This window comes from Zonotrichia albicollis, chromosome 7, assembly GCF_047830755.1.
Source record: "Zonotrichia albicollis isolate bZonAlb1 chromosome 7, bZonAlb1.hap1, whole genome shotgun sequence".
NCBI classification, from domain to species: Eukaryota; Metazoa; Chordata; class Aves; order Passeriformes; family Passerellidae; genus Zonotrichia; species Zonotrichia albicollis.
This window is the reverse complement of record NC_133825.1, coordinates 21,887,618-21,911,559: the sequence shown is the minus strand read 5'-3', so window position 1 is coordinate 21,911,559 and position 23,942 is coordinate 21,887,618. Positions and strand designations below refer to the sequence as shown.

Here is a 23,942-nt window from a genome sequence, read left to right as displayed (position 1 = left end):
GTTCAACATTTCTGAGAATTGGGTTTCTTATTTAAAAGCTGTGAGTAGATTTTGAGAAATGAAACTACAGAATCCCAGGCTGGAACAGTTGGCCTGGGTAACACCACAATTTTGAGGTCATACCTCCTCTCAGAACAATGTAAGCTGTCACACTGTTTGAAGTCTATGAAGTGACAGTAACATGGATGAGAAAAAAAAAAAAATAGTTCTCTTCCTGATTAAGCATGTATTTACTTACCAGAAAATGTCCCTTTGCAAAGGCACTCTTTTATCCGATTAGCTTTCCTGACATGAAATGCTTTAGTAATCTCTTGATTCATGAAGGCTTCTTTATTCATAATATTCTCCACCATCATTCTCAAGTCAAAGACTTCCAAGATTTCAGCAATCTGAGCCAGTCTGGTGAGGTCTTTTTCATTTTCATCCAGTTGGCCTGTATATAAAAACTGCAAAACAGTTTTAAAAGGTGCAGCCTGCACAGAGGAATCCATTTTTACCACAGTTACAGGACACGTCCTCTTTGAGACAGGATTCACTTGCATTTCCTTGTGCACACTAACAAACCCCTTACCCCAGCAGGACAGAGATCTTGCTGCAGGGTTTGTTTCACCACACTCAGATTCAAGCACGTTTAAAGACTCACTACTTTCTGGTGGGGGAATTTTAACATCAAGAGATTTCAAGGATGCCTCATCACTGTCATTGTTTGTCTCAAGGTGACTCGTCAGAACATCCTTATTTGTATTTTCTTTATTACACTGCGTTTCATCCAAGTATGGACTTTCCTCACATTCCATTAAGAAAAGGTCATAAAACTTTGAAGAGGAGGTAGCTAGGTAAATCTTGTGAGCAAAAATGCAGTCCTGCTCCTGAAGAACAAACATGACATCTGCACACAGCGGGCTGTCCAATAAATATCCAGCTTCATTCATGCTCGGCGTGGGACACTCAGGAATTTTGATAACTGGAGGAGGGGCTTTTGGAGGTAGGAATGGAGCCTGAAGCAAAGGTTTTTGGACCTTCTTCAAATGAGATTTCCAGAATTGCAGGTGTCTTCTGGAGATCAGGGCAGCTCTAATTGCATTGTCAAACACATCTTTAATTCCAAACTGGTCAAATACACTGGTTTCATAGTACGGTATCCCGAGTTCCTTGGCAACCTCTCTGCCTCTCTCTGGTGGCAAAATGTCTCCCCTTTTTATTGGCCTAGGGTAAACAAAAAATGAACCTTGTCACACAAAGGTATGCTAAAAAGCGTGGAATTTTACCAAATATTCAGCACTAAATCTGAGATAACCATCATTCAGATGAAACAAAATATTAAATTAGGTGCACAAAGCCCTTTGGAAATCTAAAAGCATGACTCTACAGAGTTTTAGAATAGCACGTGTTTTTAATTTCATTTAAGTTTGGTGGTGCCTTTGTAATGTTACTAAATATATGTAGAAATCATTTAGGCAAAATGGAGCCTCTTACTTAAAGCGAAATTTACAGTAAAAAAAAATTGATAGGATACTTGAGAGCTTTCATTATTTAAAATTTTTCTACTACCCCTTACTACTCAGATATTCTGTCACAACCATCATTTAAACAGAAATGGAAATTCTCATGACATAAAAATGCCAGAAATACAGCTAAATATGAAATGGAAATATTCCTTAAGCTCATGCTTTTTAAAGAAAATCATAGTAGCCTACAACAAAAGAGTAACAACACCCACTGCAAGAGATAGGCTTGTTTTGGCTGCAAGAGTATTATGTGGGAACTCATGAATTTCCAGAGCAGCTCTAGTACATGATACAGGGTAAACAAACCAGTAAAAAGTCTGGGCTAGGATCCATTTCCCCAGCAAAAAAAAAAAAAAAATCATCTCCCCAGAAGACACGACCCAAGAGTGTGTTCTGTGAGCCCACCATATTGGGCAGACACGAGCTGGCACAGATGGAACACGCCCCAGACAACAGCTTGCTGAGTGCCAGCTAATAAATAACCAGTTCAGGTGGCAGGAGCCTGTGCCAGACACACAGAGCTCTGACTCAAACTTACTAATGGTGAAATCAGGGAGCAAGATTAGGGCAGAAGAGGAGTTTTGGAAAAACACAATTTCCTTTTAAAGAGTCAATCAAAAAGCCCACCCCACCCTCACAACAAAGAAATGGTTAATGAACAAACAGGCCTATAAAAATCATATTGCTAAGTCAAGAGTTTGACTGCAATGCAATGCAAAGTTTTCTAAGGGCCCACAAAATATTAATCCAATCTCTTTACGGAAATTTGTTACAATCCAGTCATTAATTACACAATCATGGATATTATTTCCGTGAATCTGGTCTCATTCAAATTCCCATAAAAGGAATCAATTGGAAGCAAGCCAGTTATTGTGGGACTGTTGTGGCCAAATATGCGAATGGTTGTATTTTGTATCTGGGAGAGACAAAGCTTCTCTAGAACAACCACCAAACTCTCTTTTAATCTCAGAACTTTTAGAAGTTTAATTTGCAACCATTTCATTTTCTGCAATGATCTAGGATTACATTTAGCAAAAAACCCAAACCCTGAGAATTAAGAAAATTTGAGTAGGACCTGCCAGTTTAAAATAGTACCTGACAATAGTGAGAGGGTAGGACAGGATACATATGTTCATGGAGAAAAATACCTAAGAAAACATTCAATAATCATACCATCTCTATCTTGGGTGTTCTGCCACCCAAACACGTTTAGATAGCCAATGTGCAAAACTTTTGTGGGAAACTTAATAACTGTGTCTGTGTGTGTGTGTGTGTGTGTTAAAGAATTAACCAACTCAGACAACGGAAATAAAAAAAGAAGAAAGCACATATATTCTCATTGTACCAAAAAAAAAAAAAAAGGAAACTAGGCTCTCCAGTTTCTCTTGTGCAAGTGTTGTACCTGACTACCAAGGTGATTTTTTTTAAATTCTCATTTTTGTTTAAACTTTACCTTGCCAGAGGCCGTCTGGCTCTGTTAACAGCCTCGAGGTCGGCGTAGCGGAGATCCAGCTGGCAGCCCACCAGGATGACAGGTGTGCGAGGACAGAAGTGCTTGATTTCTTGATACCACATTGTTTTCACATGATTCAGGGAATTAGGATTAGCAATTGAAAAGCACAGAACAACAACATCAGACCTAGAAAGGAACAAGAAAATACCTGATTAAAACCCCACAAATGATTTTTGCTGCAGTTTCACCTATTTCCATTACTCTGCTCTGCTCTTTGACAAACGTGCTGACACCCAGATGTCAGAGCAGATGTTGGTGCAGAGGTGTGAGAGAAGCTACACATTTCACCACAAAAGCATGGGAGCACAAAGCCACATACCCAGGAAGCACTGCCCCTTCATGCTGAGATGATCCCAGCACGTGGGAGCGGAGCACTAAGAAGAGAGGTAGGGCTTTCCATTCTCTACTTTTACACAGCAGTTACTCACAGGCTGCCACTGCTCCAGAAGCAATTCTGCTGACTGGACACCAAAATTGCAGTTCAAAGATCATTGGTGCTTAGGAATTAGAGAGGAGCTGTGCAAAACTTCAGAAGAGCCACGCAGGCAGACAGATCACTTGTGAACTTGGCAGGAGAAATACCTTTACTGCACTATTTGAAGTACTGAGGTGGTTGCTTTCGCAATGTGCTTTGCAAAGCAATTCTGCAATGTCTTTAATAAATAACCTGTTAGAAGGGCAAACTACTGCAGAACGACCACTTCTACAATATCAGCAAAAATAAACATTACAGTGAAAATAAGGTCAGTAAACTGTAGAATAGGACAGTGGCTTAAATTAGACTAAGCATGGCAATATTTGCAGGCTTTTAAAGGTTTCTAACAAAACAGAAACTATTTCACTAAATGAACTTGCTATATAAATTATAAGTATGAGGATTAAGGTTGACAGTTCATCCACTGAACCACAGCCTAACTCTTGTCAGAGCTGGCACCCAAAGGCAGAGAAATGATTGAATGCTTGTCTCAGGGCATATCTAACTAGGGGCAATTTCATTATTTATAAACAAGCAGTTCTCAAGCTCTTGGGTCTCTTATGGGGAAAAAAATAGAAAGAAAAGAAGGAAAAAAAAGTTGAATTTAAACTCTTAAGAAAAAATGGGGAGAAGGGCCATTTTGAGGAAGCAACTTATTGCTACAGAACTGTCAGCAGGATAAGCTAAGCAATGCCATCTCTATCTCAGTTCTATTATTCTTTAATTTAGCACCAATGTGTTGTATCTGCAGTTTGTGTCATGTACAGAGCATCAGCAGCAGTGAATCTTAACATTCACCTTTTAAATAATGAAATACCTCCTCAGTAGTGCTGCTTTCTACATTTCACTGAGGGCATAGATATATCCAGCTATTTCTAAAGATAGCTGCACACAATATGGAGACTGCTGTGAGCATCAATTTAATGCAAGAGAAATGTTCCTGCTCCAAATACCTGTCTTATATAAACTGCAACACATCTGTCATATCCAGGAACAAGGCCTTTTCAAACTGGAAAGTTCTCTAGTAAATAGTGAAGGGCTAAGCAGCCAACACAATGGTTTGCTGCTCAGCTGAGGCAAACATGCTTTAAACTAAACTTGCTCTAGTCAAGGTCAGGTAGGAGTAAAACCTAAACCCCAGCAGACATTTGCTCAGATCCCAGAAATCAATGTACAGCTAAGGTACAAAAAACTCTGTGTTACATGTACTCTGATAGGGTCAATTGTTGTTTAATTCAAGGCCATCACAACTGCTGGAGTGGCAAGCATTGGCTGCCTGGCTGCTCCTAACTACAGCTAAGCATCTTACAGAGACAGCCTGTCAGCATCCTTCAGAAATTAATAGCTAAGCCCAGTAATTGCAGTCACGGGGACCCAACCCTCCTGACCTTACAAGCCACAAGACACACATCACATCTCCCAGAAAACCAACAGGAAACAACTCCAGCAGGTGTTCACAGGCAGGACACACTAGTCTCCAGGTGCACAGGGCTGGGCACAGTCTGTGCTCCCGAGGGAGCCAGGGTGAGCCGTGTGCCTGGGCAGGGCAGGCTGCCCCAGCACAGCCCTGCATGTCTCACAGCCCTTGCCAAGGCACTATCATGTTTTTGCCACCATAGTCCTTGAGCAGCTCCTTGCCTCTGACCTTTGCTGGGAAACTGTAAAACAGAGAGGAGCAAAGCTGGGTTCTTCCAAAACTCACTGCACTGCACTAACAGGATATTGTCACCTTACTGCCTTCCACATGGAAAGAATAATAGAATAAAGAGGTAAAAAAATGTGATTTGCAAATTAATTATCCTGTATTTATCCTATTTATCCTGTATTTATCCTATTATTTATCCTTTCCCCATAAAACAAAGATTCCTGAGAGTTCTGCACTGGACAGAGTGAAAATAATGTTCTGTGCCAGGAACAGGATGGATGGGAAAGCGCTGGGTAGTGGCAGAGTTCACACGCTGAACCAGCACCACAGCTGCCTCTGCTAGCTCACAAAATACAGCCACTCCATCATCATAAATTAAGTTTTCATTCAAGTCATAAGCACAATTTGCACTCAGTACCAACTGGAGACAGAAATGGATGAGGAAGATTAACCAGCTACATAGAACTGTGAGCATTTCAGGAAAGGTGTCCTTTGGAAACTTTAATTAAAGTACCTACAATTCCTATTAATGTCAAAGGCACATTTACAATTTGCTAACACTGCAGTATAAAGTTTGGTTCAACATTTTTTCATAAAAAAGCAGATCCTGTCAGATTAAAATATGCATGAATATTTCCTAAACATTAAAAATTTACCAATGTTATTTTAATATTCTCAGGGAATGTAAAAGGGTATGATTTTTAAAAATGCCTATTCTACTGCTGTTTTTGTGCAGTTACTTTTTGTGTTGGTTACCTAGAGAATGAGAAAGAAGAAAAAAGAAGTAAACCTGATTTGTCCTTTCTCTCTGCAGCAACATATTCACAAATACAAACTGCACTTATTCTAAAAACAAATTTCATAGCCATTTCCCAGTAAAATTCAGGAATAATTCAATAAACATTTTTATAAACCTGAACACCAAGAAGTGTTTTATAGAATCATTGAACAGTTTGGGTTGGAATAGACCTTAAAGACCAACACTTTCCACCCCCCTGCCATGGAAAACCAGGAAACACAGACTGAGATCCTGAGACCCTGGGAGTGGAAAACAGCACAAGAAATTCACCTAATATCTATTCACAAAGAAATAATTCACTAAGATCAAGATTTTGACAAAAAGTAGCTTCCCACACTTATCATTTCCAAAAGATTTTGATGTTGCCTTGCAGCCTTTCAGTGTAGAGCCCAAATGCCACCTTTCCACCCAGACTCTGACTTAGGAAGGCAAGGCAAAATATGAAATTATGTAATACCACAAATAACAACTGCCACATACTTTTTTACTCCTTAAGGAAGGATTAAAGCATTGGAAGCGTCCTTCTATTATAGATAAATTACGTGTACATCAAGTTGAGCCTCAGGCTCACTAACAGCCCCATTTGGCACACACCTTTCTAAAGAAGGAAGGATTCCTAACAGAAATTCCATAGCAACCTCTTTCTACTCACAGTATGGAACCATTGGTGGGATGCAGAGGAGAGAAGCAGGTCTGCATTAATTTCAGCGGCCCAAGTATATAAAGCATTTACTTCCCTATCAGCTGAATGAAAGAGCCTCAAATGTTCACGCAGATAACAAACTAAGAAAAAAACCAGTGCATACACATAGCCTATCAAAATAAAGTTATTGCAGAAAGCTGTCTATGTGACCCTCTCTGATTATCACAGTCTTTCTTGGGCCTAAGTCAAACTCAAAAGAGAAAAAAAAATCATGACAAATATATGTATATTTTGTAAAAATGGTTTTTCACAGTTCTTCATGATCATATGATGAACCTAAATGGTTATAAACTACTGTAAAGTAGAAGGGGAGGCTCACAAATTTGGGTAGCTGAAGATGATTTGAAGACACTGCCTATTGCTTTTTTGTGGCAGAAAATGTGACCAGAGGAAGCAGCAGAGCTGAAGACACCTGAAATAACTGGATTCCCCACCAGCTGAGCCTCTGCTAGTGCAGCAAGAGACTGCCCTGAGCCTCTGCCAATGCAGCAAGAGACTGCCCTGTGTCTGTTCAGTATCTCTGCTCTAGAGAATCTCTGAGGATCACTCCCAACCCAGGCCAGCAATGGCTTGAGAGGCACAGGGAATGTGTGAGCTTTCATTCACAAGGCACTTCTGAAACCCCAGACCTTCTCTGGAGAAAGGAGGGGAGCTGCTGGCCCAGCCTCAGTTCAGGCACCAGCTGCTCCATGACAGAGGGCACTGATCTAACTAAAGGCAGACCAACTCTGTGAAGGCACAAACCTCACCCTAATCTCACTGAATTTGATGAATGCAAGTACCATTTTACATCAAAGCTACCTTGGTTTTGTTCTTACAGAAACAGCATCATCATTGTCCCTTGAGGAAAAAAAATTAGACAGAGGTTGGTGGAAGTCTTCAGATATCAGTGAAAAGCTCTGTTCTCATGGACTCCTTTCAGCAGCATTCCAAAGCTATATTTTTAGGGATTCAATTACATTGGAGTAACTGGTAAAGGGAGTTGTAATCACACAGAAAGTTGAATGCATGTGTTCCTCTGCATGCATACAATGCCCACAAGGCTTACAAAATCCATTCACAACAGAGGAAATACTAAACCTATTTTAAGAGACTCTGTCAGCAGTCTAACAGCAAGACTCATTCACATTTGTAAGTCATGAGGAAAAAGCTGTTTTCTGTCCATGCTGCATGAACAGATTTTGTTTGGTCTACAGCTCATATTTAAGTTGCAAGTAAATAAGTAATCCTGGCTGAATTAGCCAACAACCCCCATGCACGGTATTGAGAATAAATATTTGATTGAATTAACTCTTTGCAAGTTTGTGCTTATGTTTACACATACTAGAGCTGAATGCTAAAAAACCCCAGTATACAGAGGCTATTTATCAAATTAGCCAAACATGTTCACCTGGGGGAGGAAAACAAAAAAGAAAAACAAACAAAAAACCCAAAAAAACTCCCCCCCCCAAAAAAAAAAAAAAACCCTACAAGCCAGCTTCTAGGATTAGCTTGAACATGATGATATGTTGACAGTCTCATTCAAAACCAGATTGGACAGGAGGATGGGAGATAGTGAATCCTGACAAGTTGAAATGTAAATTAAGATGTTTTGTCTTTACACTTGCCTCCCAGAGAAACTGCTACAGAATAACAACTCGGGCTTTAAATGAAGTTCACACCTCATCTGCAGACTTAGAGAATACAATAGCACCAACGGGAGATTGTTATTAAAAAAAGAGGTGGCTGGGAGCTGGAAATCAATACACTAAATCATAATCAAGGCATTATCATTTTACAGCATTTTGGGATGATTGTGCACCAAATGAAACCCTACAAGAGATTATTAATAATTGGCTGTTTGGCATCACGTACTGCTTAAGCTGAACTGAACAGGATATTTCTAAAACTAAAGCACACACTTTAGTCTAAGGGGGTGAAAAATGTCATTCTGTAAACTGCAGCAAATATTTCCACAAGTCTCTGCAGCCACATCCCCCTCACTCCCTTAAGCTGTCAGGAACTGTTTCCCAAAGCTCCCAGAGGAGTGTGATTATTAAACTAAACACCACAGAGCAGAATGCAAGCTGATCTCACTCTCCATACTCCCATTAAGAGATGGCAGAGAAACATTAACTATTCCATCCCCAGTGGCATTCAAATGTTTCTCTAGTCCTGTCACACAAAAATAGTGGAAAATAGATTCCTTTTCCCCTCCTTTCATGTTTCTATCTGTGAAAAATAAAGTTAAGAAGGATTTATCTGTGCTACAAGCCTGATTAACTGTTCACCCAGTCATCTATAGCATAATCTATTTATGTAACATTTTCTAGAACTGTATGGAGCAAACTCTTCCAAGGAGCAGCAGGCGAGTTAATGACTTGCTGGTTCTTGTTACACAGGTTTAGGACAATTAGAGGTCTTGGCTGAATGTTTGCTGGAGTAAGCCTTCCCCTGCATGAGGTGCAGATGCACAGAATTTTTTTAAGAGAACCAAAGGATTATATTATTATATGATCCTTCAGACAATCAAAACACAGGACACTTGCAGGCGTAACCTTGAACAATTTTCCATTAAATTGGCCTTCCACTGAATTGCAAGATTTGACACAGCTGACTAGACTACAGCTCAATGTACAGAGGTGATTTAAAATAAATTCCTAGAAATATGAACATTCAGCATTGAAAAACTAGTTTTAAAATGCCAGCCCAGATGAAATACTAAACAGTCTGCTTTGACTGCAGCATTAACATTCTTAAAACAAGCAAGTACCTAAGTGCTTACAATCACAACATTTTAAAACTGAAATTTTATTTATAAAGTATTTCTGTAGAGCTTCCAGTTACTTTCTTCATTAATAGACTTGCAGAAAAACCACTAACAGGAGAGCAGGCTTCCAGAACAGCCTTTTAAAGCTAATTAGGATACAGCAAACCTCATTATACACAAGTTGAGTTTTGCAAACCTCACAAATGAATCACTGTGTTCATATGCTTAATCCTTGAGATCTCAAGTTATTCACGTCCTCCTTGGCGTTTGCAGGATTAGAATCTAAGTATGTTGTTTCCTCCCTCTCCCATCCTGTCAGTAAATGTGGGATCAGGGTTCAGAACATGCCTGATTCTGCTCTCCTAATCTCCAGTAATCTTCTCAGTGACACAGTATCTGTTGCAGAATATCGGGCAGCCACATCTAAGTGGAGCAGTGAGTGGAAACATGAAGTTACATCCAAATTTATCAATGCAGGCTCCACATGCTGCCAAAAGGTAAAACAGTATCTATGGACATCTTCCAGTAGCACTAAATATTACGGTAAATATTACCTTAAAGTCTGTAACTTCTCTCACAAAGCTTATTTACAAATGGTACAGTTTGTGCAGCCCAGATGTGTTGTTGTTTCCCAACAGAAAATTCCAGGTAATTCATGACTGTGAAAACCCAACTAACAGTGCTGTACACAAAGGAGTGTTGTACAAACATACAGAGTTCTGAAACCTGAAAATTTAATGGGTGGATTCAACCAGCAGAACCCTCTCCAGCATTTCTAAGGGGTAGAGAATAGAAAAGACCATCCTCCTTCAAAGTCACTTGTGTCATCAGGCAGCACAGAGAGAAGAAAAACAGCAAGACAGTACAGTTTGGCCACATGCAATAGAAAGCTGGGGCTGACACTCTACAAAGGGCATTCATTCCCAGCTGGAAAAAAAATGTGTCTGTCTGTGAAGGTCTGATCAACTGCAGTGACTGAAGCAGATATGAAAAGGTTATGAAAAAGTTCAACAAGGTGAAAAAAATGTGTGAGGACTGAGACCTCTCAAAAGTGAGTTATGAAAATATATGTCCAAAACCCACCTTCAGCTCAGTATTTGCCTAATACAGCTGTTCTGCTGTCTGTACTGCCACAAGGTCAGATCTAATTAAACAAACCAGAAAGACTATCACTGGCTTCAGTCCTTGCTGAAACTACGCTGAACTTTTACAAACACATGTATAAACACACACATATATAAGAAATGCTGGAAAAATCTAGATCACATTCATTTAAATATATATTTATTATACATGTATTTTTAGAATTTCCAGGGTTAACTGATTCACTAACAGACATTTTATATTCATAGAAGGAAAACCTCAGCTTTAATTAAGGATATACAGAAGAGCCTCGTCTTTCATGAATCTAGCTCTGCTCTCAAGAGGTTAGCTGCCCATTCAACATCACAGGTTTTAATAAAATAAATATTTCATTGAGTGAGAGTGATATTTCCCAACATCTCTCCTTGTTTGTTGCTTGTTAGGCAATTATATCAAACACTGCTTATACAGGCAGAGAATGCTCATGTTCAATTTTCTGAAGCTAAGATCTTATTTTGGAGAATGTACTTTAAAATTCAAAATAGGACAACAGTTGTTGACAGAGCTTAGCAGGCTGTTCAAGGAAATGTAGCGTAGTAAAACTATGCTGCTTTTTAAATATTTATATCTTTTTAATCCTTCCAGCAGTTAATCCTCTTTGCAGTGGGCAGGAGCATGAATACCCGTGATTGCTAAGTCCTTGCTTTTCAAAATTTAGATTTGCAATTTATTTCTACTCCAAAATTTGAATGCATTAAGTATTTCTTAAACTTTTACTTGGATCAATTTACCTTCCATAAGCAAAGCGCCTGTCTTTGTGGTGGTCCCCAAAAGTATCCCACAGCCTGAGTGAAACACTCACTTCATCCACAACGTCTCTTGAGCGTTCAAGGACCTAGAAGAGAACACACAGAACATTCTCTGCCTCCATCAGACAATTACTTTGTAATTCACCCCATCAAAAGGTCCAAAACATACTAGGTCAAGGGTCTATCTCATGCAGTTTTTACCAAAAGATGTATCTTCTAAATCAGGCAGAATATTTATATCCCTAAAAATAGCTTTGATAAAGAAATTACTTTAGAACGAGAGGTGTATCAGAGCATGGCTGCAGTAGAGGTCACTCACAAAATACTTGTGAGCTCATTGCTGCATCCTGGCAGGGTGAGGCTTGCCAAGAAACAATAGCAGCGCCTCGCAGCATGTGCTGCACACCTTGCACACCTGCAGCCCTTACCTCCTGGCAGACACGGTACTGATCAATGGCCCAGACGGTCGGGACGTGCGTGGCCAGCAGCTGATACTGAGTCAAGGTTGTGTTGCAGGCTCTGGCACAGATCAGACGAGTCTTTCCCACTGCATTATCTCCAACCACCACACACTTGATAGTTTCAACGTTGGGTCTTTCGTAGTCCATGTCAATGTCCATTTACCAAAAACTGGAACAAGACAGTTAAAGTCGTTTTCTACTTCTGTGTGAAAACAGTGCTGTTTAGAATCAGAGCCTTTTACTTCCTCTTCTTGAGAGATGCCTGGAGACAACAAACTCTTAAGGAAAAGTGTGTGGTGAACTGTCCCAAAGTAGGCCAGCCAGTCCTTTAAATACTGCTCAGTTATGCAAATACACAACTATTTGGACCGCAGTGCCTTTATGCTGCTCACATGCTATTTTCACTTTGGTTTCTGTAAACACAAGCCTGTTTGCAGAAGATAGATCTTGGTGAAACAAGGACAGCTAGCGTAAACTTACCTCTTGCTAATACTTTTTATGCCAGGAGGAAAAAAAGCCTGGGCATCAGTGGGTTTAACCTGAAGGATACCAGTATAAACCTGCCTTCTGCAGTCCTGCCCATTCAGGATTTGATTTAGGGCTGTCCAGACAATATTGCTAACAGCAACTCACACAGATGGCTTTAGCACACAATAAAACTTGTACGACAACTCCAGAGACTGTTCACTACAAAACCACAATTCCCATTACACCCTGCACGTATCACACATTCTTCATTGTCCAAGGAAAAGTTTTTACAGATCATGGACTAAAATGAAACCAAAGAGCCAAGCAGGAACTTGCAAATATACTTATCTATACCTAGAAATTCTTTTTGATGTAAAATGGAAAGTGAAGAGAAGAAGTTTTTTGAAGATACTGTCCTCATGGAAAGATATTATTGAAAGTATTTCCTTAAATATTCTATGGCAATATATTGAACAAAGGCCTGGATACAAAGGCAAGCTGGAAAAAATGGATATTTGAAAGACTAAAACCAACTCATGCATGTTTACTACAGTCTGTCATTTTCATATGTGGGATCATAGTTTGATATATCTGAATTTGATTTTCTAATGTCTAGCAGTCTGCTGAGCAATCTGGACTCTGCCAGGGAATTGTAATCAAGGAGGGAGTACAGGGAAAATGCAAGTCACAAACCTTTTCAGGAAGGCTTGCCTAATAATTATTTCAGCAAGGAACCTACAGCAATTTAATTGACAAAACACAGGTCATCATCTGGAGTGGTGATGTCCTCTTTTCTGAGAAGAAAGCAGTACAGATAAAGAAATCCAATGACTTGTTTTAATGCCTTTTTTAATATTCACATCTCATTCACACTTAGATATAGACTATATATTAGCTGTCAGGCTGTTTAAAATAACAGATTCGAGCTATTTTGGTGCCCATTTTTCACTGTCAGAGGCACTATGTTCTTATTTAAGCAAAAATCATGTTTAGTAACTACTAGTCAAACACTGATTTTAACCGTATTCTTTTTCATTATTTAAACTGATGTACACCAAGAAACAAAAGTCCTTGTAAGAACTCAAGGTTACCCATTTAGATAAAATTTTGACTATGGGCTGTGTGCTAATAACTATAATGGCTAAGGCACATTTGTAATCTTCATTTATGTGTGGAGGGAGGAGTTAGGGACGACACAGACAAGGTGCAAGAGTGATTTTTGCTTCCACACTACAGAGAACATGGCATGTCCATACACTACAGCCTCACAGGCAGGGCCCCAAATGAGTAGCAAAACCCCGAGAGCTTTCAGCACGTGATCTTAAAAGTTTCAAGTCTGAGAATAAACAGCAACCCCCTTGACATATTATGTGGGGGTATTAAATTACTTCATATTTTATTCATGCATGGACTAGACATCACAGATGGAATGTGGAAATGTTTACAAGGCTAGAAAGCAAAATGAAGGAGCATGGCTAGCCAGTGTGTCTGGTTGGTTTTAAACTACCAAGCAGAGATGCCAAATCAATTTTTCTTCCAACCCAATATTCCATTAAAAAGCTGTTACACAGATTAGCTGTCGTATTACATAACAATTTGATTTAAAAATTCTTCCAAAGTTCTTAAATGGTAGTTCTGCATAAAATGTTCTGCTTCAGTCAGTCACAAAATATGTATTAAGTACAAAGTCTGGAATCTTAAAAAATTTCCAAGAGGATAACAAAGCCAGCTTAAAATTAACAAGCAAATCTAAAGAAAAGTAACTAGATAAATCAATGCAACTATCTGAGAATCCTAGAAAAGGAACACATGAAAAAAATTTAAAAATTACTAGGGTTTTAATTTTCCAATATACTTAATAACTTAATTAAAGCAAAGTTATCACAGGACTCAGACACAGCATGCCTGAATGCCCTGCTGTAGATCAATGGCAATCTAATGAAGATATTTTTAGCATGACTCAATACTGCACAGGACAGAGATTAAAATAAACTGGCAATAAAAACAAAAGTAGAGCTCTGTGGCTATGTTAAGGAAAGTTCTTAAATATCCTCCAGTATCTATAATGTAACAATGTGTTAAAAATCCAGACCATTTTAATATTCTTCACTAGTTTTCAGGAAGGGATTAAATAGCTCCTGAACAGACTGACAGACAGAAGCCCGGACAGATATTTAGACACCTGAAGTAAAACCAGATGCTTACAACAAATTCCAGTATAAAAAATTAGCAAAACAAGTTGATTAAATGCTTACTTCTGGCTACTGGAATGATTAAAGCAGGGAATACATGCAAGATCTAAAGAATACAGCCACAGTTAGTTTTTTTAAGGTAGCCTCTAGGTTAAGCTGGTGCTAAACCTATTATATAATCACACTGATTAAAAATGCTGAACATGTATTTACAAAACTAGAATTAAAAAAAAAAAAAAAAGACAACTAGATTTGAGCTCTGGAAGTCTGTTAATATCCAGGAAGACCAACTGGAACTGAAACTGAACTGGTTAGACAAGAACAAAGCAGCATATATAAAGGTTTAGATAAAGGAATAACGTTCTAAGATCAATGACAAACTTGCTAAAACCAACCTACAACCAGAAACAGCTCAGTTTACTAGCAAAACATAGCAGGGTAAAACTATGAGGAAAGTTACTGGCAGTGTGACCAGTCTCAGAAAGGGCACTGACAAAAAAGCCAGAGAAAGACAGAAAGGCCAGCAAAGAACCTACCAGAGAAGTCTGATCAGAAATCACCGTTTCCAAAAGAAAGGAGCATAAAACTCAGCTGCTTAAACCAGTTCTAAAGAAAGATGAGCAGATGGATGGAAATGTTAAAAAGATACCCGTAAGAATAACACAGGATCTCAAAAATCTCTTAGGATGTTCTATTTTTACATTGTCACCTGTGATTGTTTGCAGATGAAGAGAAGACAGAGGCAGCCAAAAAAGCAGGAGATGTGAGCAGACTCAAGATCTAACATAAAGCCATTTAATTCATTCACTTGATTAGCAGTTAAATATTCCAAATAAAGTTGATTTATTTCCAAAGAAATATAAGGCTACTGTTCTGAACCACAGCTTTCAGATGGTTATGGTTGCCAATTTCTTTTTTTCTTGCCTCACCTCCAATTGCCATGGGATGCTTGGTTTTTCATTTAGTTTTTCCTCATTGCTAAATGAGTTGTTATTATAATCACCATAAAACAGTTGTGGTTGCCATAGCGCGTGAGTTGGTCAGCCTCAATAATGAAACACTCCCTTTCTGGAGAAATTTTCCAAAAGATCTGCAGAAGCACATCACCTGATTATCGAGTCCACCGTTACACAAATTAAACACAACAGACACACACAATCCCTCTAACCCTCTGTATCAGTGTAGATGTATCAATATAAAATAGATAACCAGATCATAACCATGAATTTGTTTTAAGAATGCAGCTTATATATAAAGCTATGATTACATTTTTCTCTGCTAGAAACAAGGTGGATGAAGATCCAAACCCAATAGCGAGTTGCCTGTGGAGAATCAGGAATCCACCCCTGTGGATCTCTAAATGTCCACTTGAAATGTCCAGATGTCCAAAATCCTCACTTGGCATATACAAAACATAACCAAGATGTTTTTTTTTTTTCAAAGAACAGTAGCTAATTATCCAACCCTTTTTTCTTCAGCACAAACAAATCACAGAGTGTCTACATTAATCAGTGATTATGGGGTGATCCTGGAGCCATTCACTTCTTAGCTGTGTACTTACAGGACCCCTCAAAGCAAGCATTTTACTTAGCTCTTGTGCTAAGAGCAAACTCTTCAGATGACAGCTCAGAATGACAGCATATAAGAACCTTGCCTGCTCAGTGGAGTTTTACTTCAAGCTATTCCATGGAAAAAAAAAATTAATAATTTAAACATGTGTCAAGTAATCTGACCAAACATGCAATCCAGGAACTCCTTCAAACAAAGGGGGTGCCAACCACAAATAAAATGTCACCATTTTACTAAAGAAATATAATGGAAAGAGACACCAAAGTCTAACATGACTTAATATGAATGGCGGGCATTGGAATTATCTGAAAAACTAAGGCTACCAGTAAGGCAATAAGATCATCAACAATTATCCCCAAAAAACACACTTCCCTGAAACTATATGAAGTGCATCTGTAGCTCCTCCATATTTCAATCTATTCTGGAGATGTATTTTTTAGTATAGCTTTGGAGTGACTCTTTCAGAGAGCTATTAGGCAATAACATGTCAAAAAGAATATAAAAAAATTTACAAGACCGTGCAACACTTTTGCCTCCATCCCCAAGTTGCAAAATTACTGCTTGCAACCATGGAAACTGGAAAAGGAGATACAAAATGCCAAGTCCTTCAGGCACAGCAATCACTACCTTGCAGTGCAGAATCCCAAGACACCAGCATGCTGGCAGGGACCAACGAGCACATGAGCCAGAAGAAGTGTGTGAAATGTTCGTTCTCAATATATAACCCACCATGTGGTGTTTCAGAATCTTTGGTGGATTAACACAGATATGCCAGGGGACAAAGCAGGGGGAACTCAGTGTTCACCTGTGCAAGAATGTAGAATTCACAGACAGCTCTGATTTGGGGAAAGGTTAAGGGCCAGAAGGCTGTTTTGTGGTTTGCCTCAATTTAATCAATGCATTTAGGGCCCCACCAAGTATATTTGTGAAGTTAATCACAACATGGGATCAAGCAACAGATAAACTACCAGCAGTTGAAAGAGTATCACAAAACATTTTTTACAAGGTGTACATTAATATTAGCATTTTACTAAATCATAGGAGGCCTGTAGGGGACACTAGTTTCAAAAGGAAAACTATTCCTGGTCAACATCAAAGAACTAGCTGGGTGACAAAAGGTATCAAGACTCAAGGTGGGATCAGATCACTAGGTCACCAGGGGACAAAGGTGGGCATGATGCATATCAGGCTGGATTCTTGTCCAGGATGAAGCAGCATTACCCTTTTGCCATTATTTAAAGTTCTGGCAGCAGTTTACATGAAAAGACTGAAGAGACTACCTCAAAAGGAAGGAATTCAAGATTAACTCTGGAATTTATCACCTACTTGCCCTACCTGGCCCATCAGCAGAAGAAAACAACAGGCATACCAATGACTGGGGAAGGAGAAAAACCCTTATATTCTAAAGCTGACCTGACTGCAAATGTGAGACCCTGGGCTCTCCCATGGGTAGGAAGAGAAGGGCAGCTGATGGAAATGTTTCACTGCACAAGGTGATAAATGAGATAACCCTGGCTGTTGCTGCCACAAGAGTGCAGCTCAACAGAACCACCTTTATCTTCCACATTGGCAGAACCTGGTTCTACCCTTTTTCTTCTGTTCTTGGATAGCTTAGGGCCAGCGTCAACAAAGAAATAAATCCCTCAGAATGCTGCTAAAATTTGATACAGCTGGAGAAGTTAAACACTGAGGCTGTCATCAAGAGAGACTCCATTTGGCTTGCCTGAACCAGCTTCTTTCATGTCAGCTTTTGATAAATAGGCATCAGATTAATTTATGGATGCTGCCTCTTACTTTGTAAAGACAGAAGTTTTCAGAAGCTTCCATTCACCTGCCATAATCCCCAAGTTCTATCCCTCAAGTTTTAAAGGGAGGAAAAATTGACCATGGCTTCGTCCAGAAATGAAAGGAGCAGCCCCTAATGATGATGTAAAGTTGAAGACAGAACAGAATGTCTCTAAGTTTGCTAGGGAACTTCTCAATAAAATGATCACCACAACCCTCACAGAAATTGCAGAGACAGGGAATAGTAATTCCTGGTTTGCTGCATCAGATGCCTGTCATTCTGCTCTTTCTCTGCCTTCATGACTCCAGATTTGTTTACATCTGTTAATTATTAGGATGCTCTGTCAAGTCCAACTTACCACTGTGATGACACAAAAACTTCTGATCAGTAAGAATGAGCATTTCCTCAGATGCCCAAAAATCAGAGATACTAGTAAAACACAAATTCTTCCCCCATTACAATGTGTAAAACAAACTGCTCTCTGCTGAGGGCAGACAGCTCAATAGCTGAGAATGAAAACATTCAATTTTAGGTACAATAACAGATTCTTCTGAGCCTCCTCAACAAAAAAAAAAAAAAAAAAAGCACCTCACAAAGACCTATTTTTGTGTTATACACACTCAGTCTATCAGACCAAATAGAGACCCCAATGAGAGTTCAGCATTAGACTTGAGCTATGTCAAGTATCTGATAAGTTCTTCAGGAAGACCTGAAGGGCAGAAATCAACAAGCTGATTACACTGAGCAGCTTACATATTATTTTGACCTGTGACATACCTTGGGATATCCTCTGAGATGAGATCATTGCCCTAGAAATTAACCCACATGGCAGGTGAAGGACATTTAACCATTTCAGAAACCTCATGTGTGGGAATCTGGGATGAGATTTTTACATGCTGGCAGAGGCTGCAGCACTGCCACTCCTCCCTTCACCAATTTTCCAGAGACTACTACACAAGACAGTCCCTTGTGCCTCCTTTTGCTTCTCCTTTCTTGGTGTGCACAGAGATGTGGAAAACAGTGCCCAGAGTGGACCTACTCCTGGAAAGGTGGAACATCCCTACAGCTGGCACATGACCAATTGTAGGCTGGCACTTCAGCTTTGCCTATGCATTTTGTGAGGATTCCAGATATACCTGGCTACAACTGACTGTTCATTCCACTCACCAGAGATAATCACAGCAGACACAAGGGACTAGGCAGTGACCAAGATCTGGCATTGCTGTGGGTCATAATCTGTCACATCATCACAAACTGAAATTAACTGTGGCTGATATGAATAAAAGTGGCTGAGAACCAAGTACCTGAAGAATGGACAATACCCATTGATGGTGATAACCATCACCAAACAGCTGGCACTTTTTAAAGCAGCCACCCATAAAATCCTCAGATCAGTCCTCCTTCTGCAACAGAAAATTATGCTGCAAGAGCTGAATAAGGGTGCACTGCTAATAGCATGTTAATTCAGCTCAAGAATACATTTTGGAAGCAAATATTCCATGGTTTGGTTCACATCAGGTGCAGCCAGAGTGCATAAACTGAATTTTGACAGGGAATGTGTGCCACCCACCAGTGACAAGCATTCAGTCTATGGGACCAGATTAAAGGCAGTCTGAAGTACTGCCCTCTGTTCCTGAGCTGTGTGCAGTGTAGACACTGGGTCCTCAGCACCAATATTTTCATTCACAAATCCCCTGCTACTGCATCACATGATGCATCAGTGTAGCTAGAGCATCAGGTGCTCTGATTCCTTCTTTGGTATTTGGATTAACATAACTGGGTAAAGCTGCAGCTGAATCCTTAATGACTGTCGTGCCCAAGAGTACCTGGGATAACATTTAAAACTCAAAGCTTAAAGGGAGATGGGTCCCTGGAAAAGTCTGACTCAACAGTACCAGGTTTTATGATAATAAACTCCATGAAATGCCTGATTTTACTCTTATGTAATGAAGATGCTTGTGCAGTATTCAACTACTGCTACTTTAGCAGAGGTTGTTAGTGACTGTACACACACATGAAAGAGGTGCTGACACTGTAGCTGTTCCCAAGCAGAGCTCCCAACAGTACTGAAAGAATAACAACAATCACCACCAAATAAGGCATTCTCACAACTTTTGTTCATTTCTGTGGGGAAAATGTTTATCAAGCTTCACTAGAGCTACAAACACAGAATATTCCAGAGACACTGGTGACCTTCCAGCACAGAGAGCTGTTGAATTCACTTTCTGTACTTGTTCTCATTCCAAAAGATAGAATCAGGCTCTTGCTTTTTGAACTTTATGTAACATTTCTCATGCATTCTCTTCTTTGTTAATCAGTGATCTTAGAAAGACATTATATGTGCTTTTATTCATTCCCAGACAATATTACCACTAGGAAACTACCAAAGGAGAATGAGACCTCATAATGACAGCAGGAAAAACCCACCCAAGGACCTAAACACTCATTGGAACAGCAAACATTTCAGGATGGCAGACTTCAGGTAAATGCTATTTTCAGATCATGGGTCAAGTTCTGCACTTATGTCTCAAATGCAAATCCAGCAACATTAATGGAGTAGTGCAGGAGACACAGAGATGGAGGGTTTACTTGTGATGTCTAGTGCCACAGAGAGCAAAGAAAAAATAATTTAAAAAGAAGAAAGAAATTGCTGTCTTGTGTTTCATGTGAGACAGAAAGGAGAGGAAAACAGAAGAGTAGAATAGTGTTGAATGGGAGGCAAAGGGAATCCATATTTTTATTTCATGACCTGTCTGTAATGCCAAACAGCCCCAGCTATGACCACACACACTGCAGGTGACCAATTATAGCTCATGCACCACTCACTCCTTCAGCAGAAAGTTTTGAGCTCTTTTATGGAAACCCAATCAGTGATCCAAGGATACAATCACCCAGTCTCTTAGCTGCTCTGCAAGTCTGCTGCATGCAGCAAGGACACCTGAGCATTTCCTTTTCCCCTCCCCAAGCACATACTTTGCTTTACAATGTTTGTATACTTTTCTGGCAGGAAGGAAGGGAGCAAGGGAGGAGCATGTCAAACACCTGTTACTCCTTTTGCTTCTCCTCCTTCTGTCCTTTCGTCCCCCTCAGCACAGGGTAACATCTGGATAAAGGACTTAGGTATTTTTCCAGCAAATAAAATGTATTAACAAAGAATCAAACATCAGGATTTACTGGTCAAGTGATCAGCTCTTCCTCTCAGCCTAATGCTTTACAGTATTTATGAAGCTTGGAGTTTTAAAAGGGCAGGAGTTTTAGAAAGCTTCCCAGAGCTAAAATTGATGTTTATTTCTTCTTGGATAAAAATACTTCTGTGTATCTGAGCCTGTCCCAGATCTTATGCTCATTAAGTACTATGTCACTTAGATAAAGAATCCTAGTAGAAATACTGAAATCACTTTTTTTTCTTTAATAGTGTGTAGATGCACTGTATATCTGAGACATAGAATCAGGCGTGCAAATGCAACATACACAGAAAGAAAAGCATAACCTAATGGAAGAGGACCTCAGAAAAATACTGAAAAGAAATGAAGCCATTCTGTTTCCATGAGGTGTGACTCCTGATCCTGAAATACAGCCTGTACTGAAATATTACTACTTACACTGAGCAGTCATGACAACTCTTCAGCATGAGCCTATCAATGGTGGGTTTCTCCCCACATGCATTATTTTTGCCTAGAAAGACCAGCACCTGAAGGACTCCCCTTAAGCACACTGGAAAAGCTAATTTCCACCTCAGCTTCCAGTAGAGCTCAAGCTATTACAGCTCAAGCTGAACATTTGGCTTCAAGTCAGCTGTGTGTCCTGAAATAGTACACAAACTGAGGATGAACAAAGTCATTGAGACTATTCTGGCATCACTTCCTTGCTCTTGCTGTGACCATATGCAGAACCTCAAGGGCTTTCTTTTATTATTATCATTTTTTAAACAAGTATATTGTTGCCTTCAGAGTAGTGTCTTGACCAATAGACGGCAACTCCTCCACCGAGTCTGCCTCGGTACATCCAGTGACTGATTTCTCTTTGCTCTAGATGTCAGATGCCACAACACCTACTAAAGGTAGACTACAGAGACTAAAAGTCTACTACTGTTTGTCTCTATAGCCCCTTTCTATGGCCCACAGAAAGGTGCCGGCATAAACACCTGATAATCTGTGCCACAAGAGCCCTCAACAGCCTCCTGCTGTTGTCACAGCATCTCACAGTAGCCTCCACAGACAAAGCAGGGGGAAAGAAAGGGGAGGGGAAAAAGAAGAGAAAAGATATCCCTCGGGTTTTCACTAAGTGACACTCAGAGGTACCAAGCGCCAGGAGGTTTGTGCTTCCCGTGCACATCACACCCGTCTATTTTTGCCTTGCACCTCGTGGCCTCGCTGCAAAAGGACGCCAGGCAGATCTGCTTCACCAAGGACCCAGCCCTCTCTGTCCTCGGAGGAGGAGAGGATTCCACCACCTCCTGCTCTCTCCCGACGAGCCAGGGTAGCACCTGCGGGCAAACGGGACGCGCGGGCGCCGCCACCCGCCCCCTGCGGACCCGCTGGCGGCCCCTGCCCGCACACCGGCACTCGGAGCCCGATCGCGCCCGGGCGACGCGGCACCTACCCGGGAGGGCGGGCTGCCCGGCGGCCGGGCTGGGTACGGCAGGGCTGCCCCGGTCCCGCGGGGGTGGCGGCCGCCGCCGCGCCCCTTTCCCGCTGCTCCTCACGGCGGCGGGGCCCCGCCCGGAGCCGGCATCGCCCCCGGTGCTGCTCCGCCCGACCGACCCGGCCCGGCCCGGCCCGGCCTGCGGCGCTGCCTGGGGCGGCGGCAGCCGTGACGTGCCAGCCCCCGGTCTATTTTTAGCGCGGCGATTGGATTTCATTCATGAAACCGCGGCCGCGCGTAAAGGGGCGGAGGATGGAGCCGCCCCCGCATCCCGCCCGGCGGAGCGACCCACGGCCCGCAGCGGGGACGGCAAGGAGCATCCTGCCCCACGGCCCGCAGCGGGGATCACCGGCCGCATCCCGCTTCTGCCCCACGGCTCCCAGCGGGGATCACCGGGCGCATCCCGCCCCTGCCCCACGAGCGGGGATCACCGGGAGCATCCCGCCCCTGCCCGCAGCTCAGGCTTTCTGCCATGGCCTCGTACGGTAAAGCTCGGACACGAAACAACTTGAAATCAAAGCAACACCCCGCACAAGCATACGTCTTTATACGTATACACTGTAAGTACTGTTAATACAGTCACAGTGCAAAGGTCCTGAAAGCCTCTCTGAATGATGCTCTAAGTTGGGTATGTGATTTCTTACTGCAGGTGCTGCTGATAGCTTTTGAAATCACTTCTCTCTAGTCTCACTAAGAAGCCTTGATGTAAAATACATACATCACAACTAAACCACAACCTCCCTTTGTCTTACAGTGACAATCTAGACTTGAAAGCAGCAGTGAAAGCAGCTCCAGGCCCTGTGTGTTATAACCCATACCTGGCTCCCTGCTAAAACAGCAGTCTCTGGCTCTCTGTTTACCATTTGACATCAACAAAACTGTCAGTAACGAGCAAGAGGCATGGGTACAATTGCACAGCTAAGGACAGTTTTTGACATAGCTGTGACTATTTAAAAAGTAGTCACTATTCAAAAAATATTCTCTTACAGCAACCTGGTCTCACACATGCAGAGTCTTGTACCATTAAGACAGTAATTTGTTGGAAAACATTATAAAGTTGTTTAAAACCCCACTTACAATAGTTATCTGTACCAGTAACAGGTTAACAGTATCCAAATGCATTTGGTTATAGTCAATTACTTACATTTTTCAAATACCCAGAAGCCAAACTTACATTAACCAGGTCAGACTGCAACAATTTTCAGTTGAGTACATCTATGTCAGGACAAATTATAGTTTACAACTTCCTACAAAAGGAGGCTATTAGGGGCAGGAGAACAACAGGAATCATGGCAAATATTATTTTCCTAGCTTTGCTCAGTTTGAATGGATGAAAACAAATGCATCAGAAAGTAAAAGAACTCTCACTCAGACATCTACTTACAAGCAAAGAAATATCAAGTTGATAATGCAAGCAACAAAAAAGTAAAAATAAAAGTAAACAGATTTAAAATATGTAGTACGATTACCTTCTGGTTTTTAAGTTTCAAGTTCTATGGGATTTTTTCTTCTCCACAAATGAGAGTTAAATTTTTCAT

At 40.8% G+C, this 23,942-nt stretch overlaps 1 protein-coding gene across 6 annotated transcripts in view; it reads right to left on the bottom strand.

Annotated features, from left to right (window-relative positions):
• RHOBTB1 (Rho related BTB domain containing 1) overlaps window positions 1-23,942 on the bottom strand; it is a 47,369-nt gene that overhangs the window by 7,974 nt on the left and 15,453 nt on the right. For 3 of the 6 annotated variants that reach the window (XM_005488058.4, XM_074544607.1, XM_074544606.1), the window contains exons 3-6: window positions 11,713-11,914; window positions 11,267-11,370; window positions 2,962-3,147; window positions 239-1,206 (exon numbers count right to left, since the gene is read on the bottom strand). In XM_005488058.4, coding sequence (XP_005488115.2) covers window positions 239-1,206; window positions 2,962-3,147; window positions 11,267-11,370; window positions 11,713-11,904 — 1,450 coding nt within the window. In that variant the 5' untranslated portion in view covers window positions 11,905-11,914. Of the gene's footprint in view, window positions 1-238; window positions 1,207-2,961; window positions 3,148-3,449; window positions 3,683-11,266; window positions 11,371-11,554; window positions 11,692-11,712; window positions 11,915-22,362; window positions 22,508-23,942 lie in introns of those variants that run through there. The other 3 variants (XM_074544608.1, XM_074544609.1, XM_074544610.1) reach the window with 3 other exon arrangements.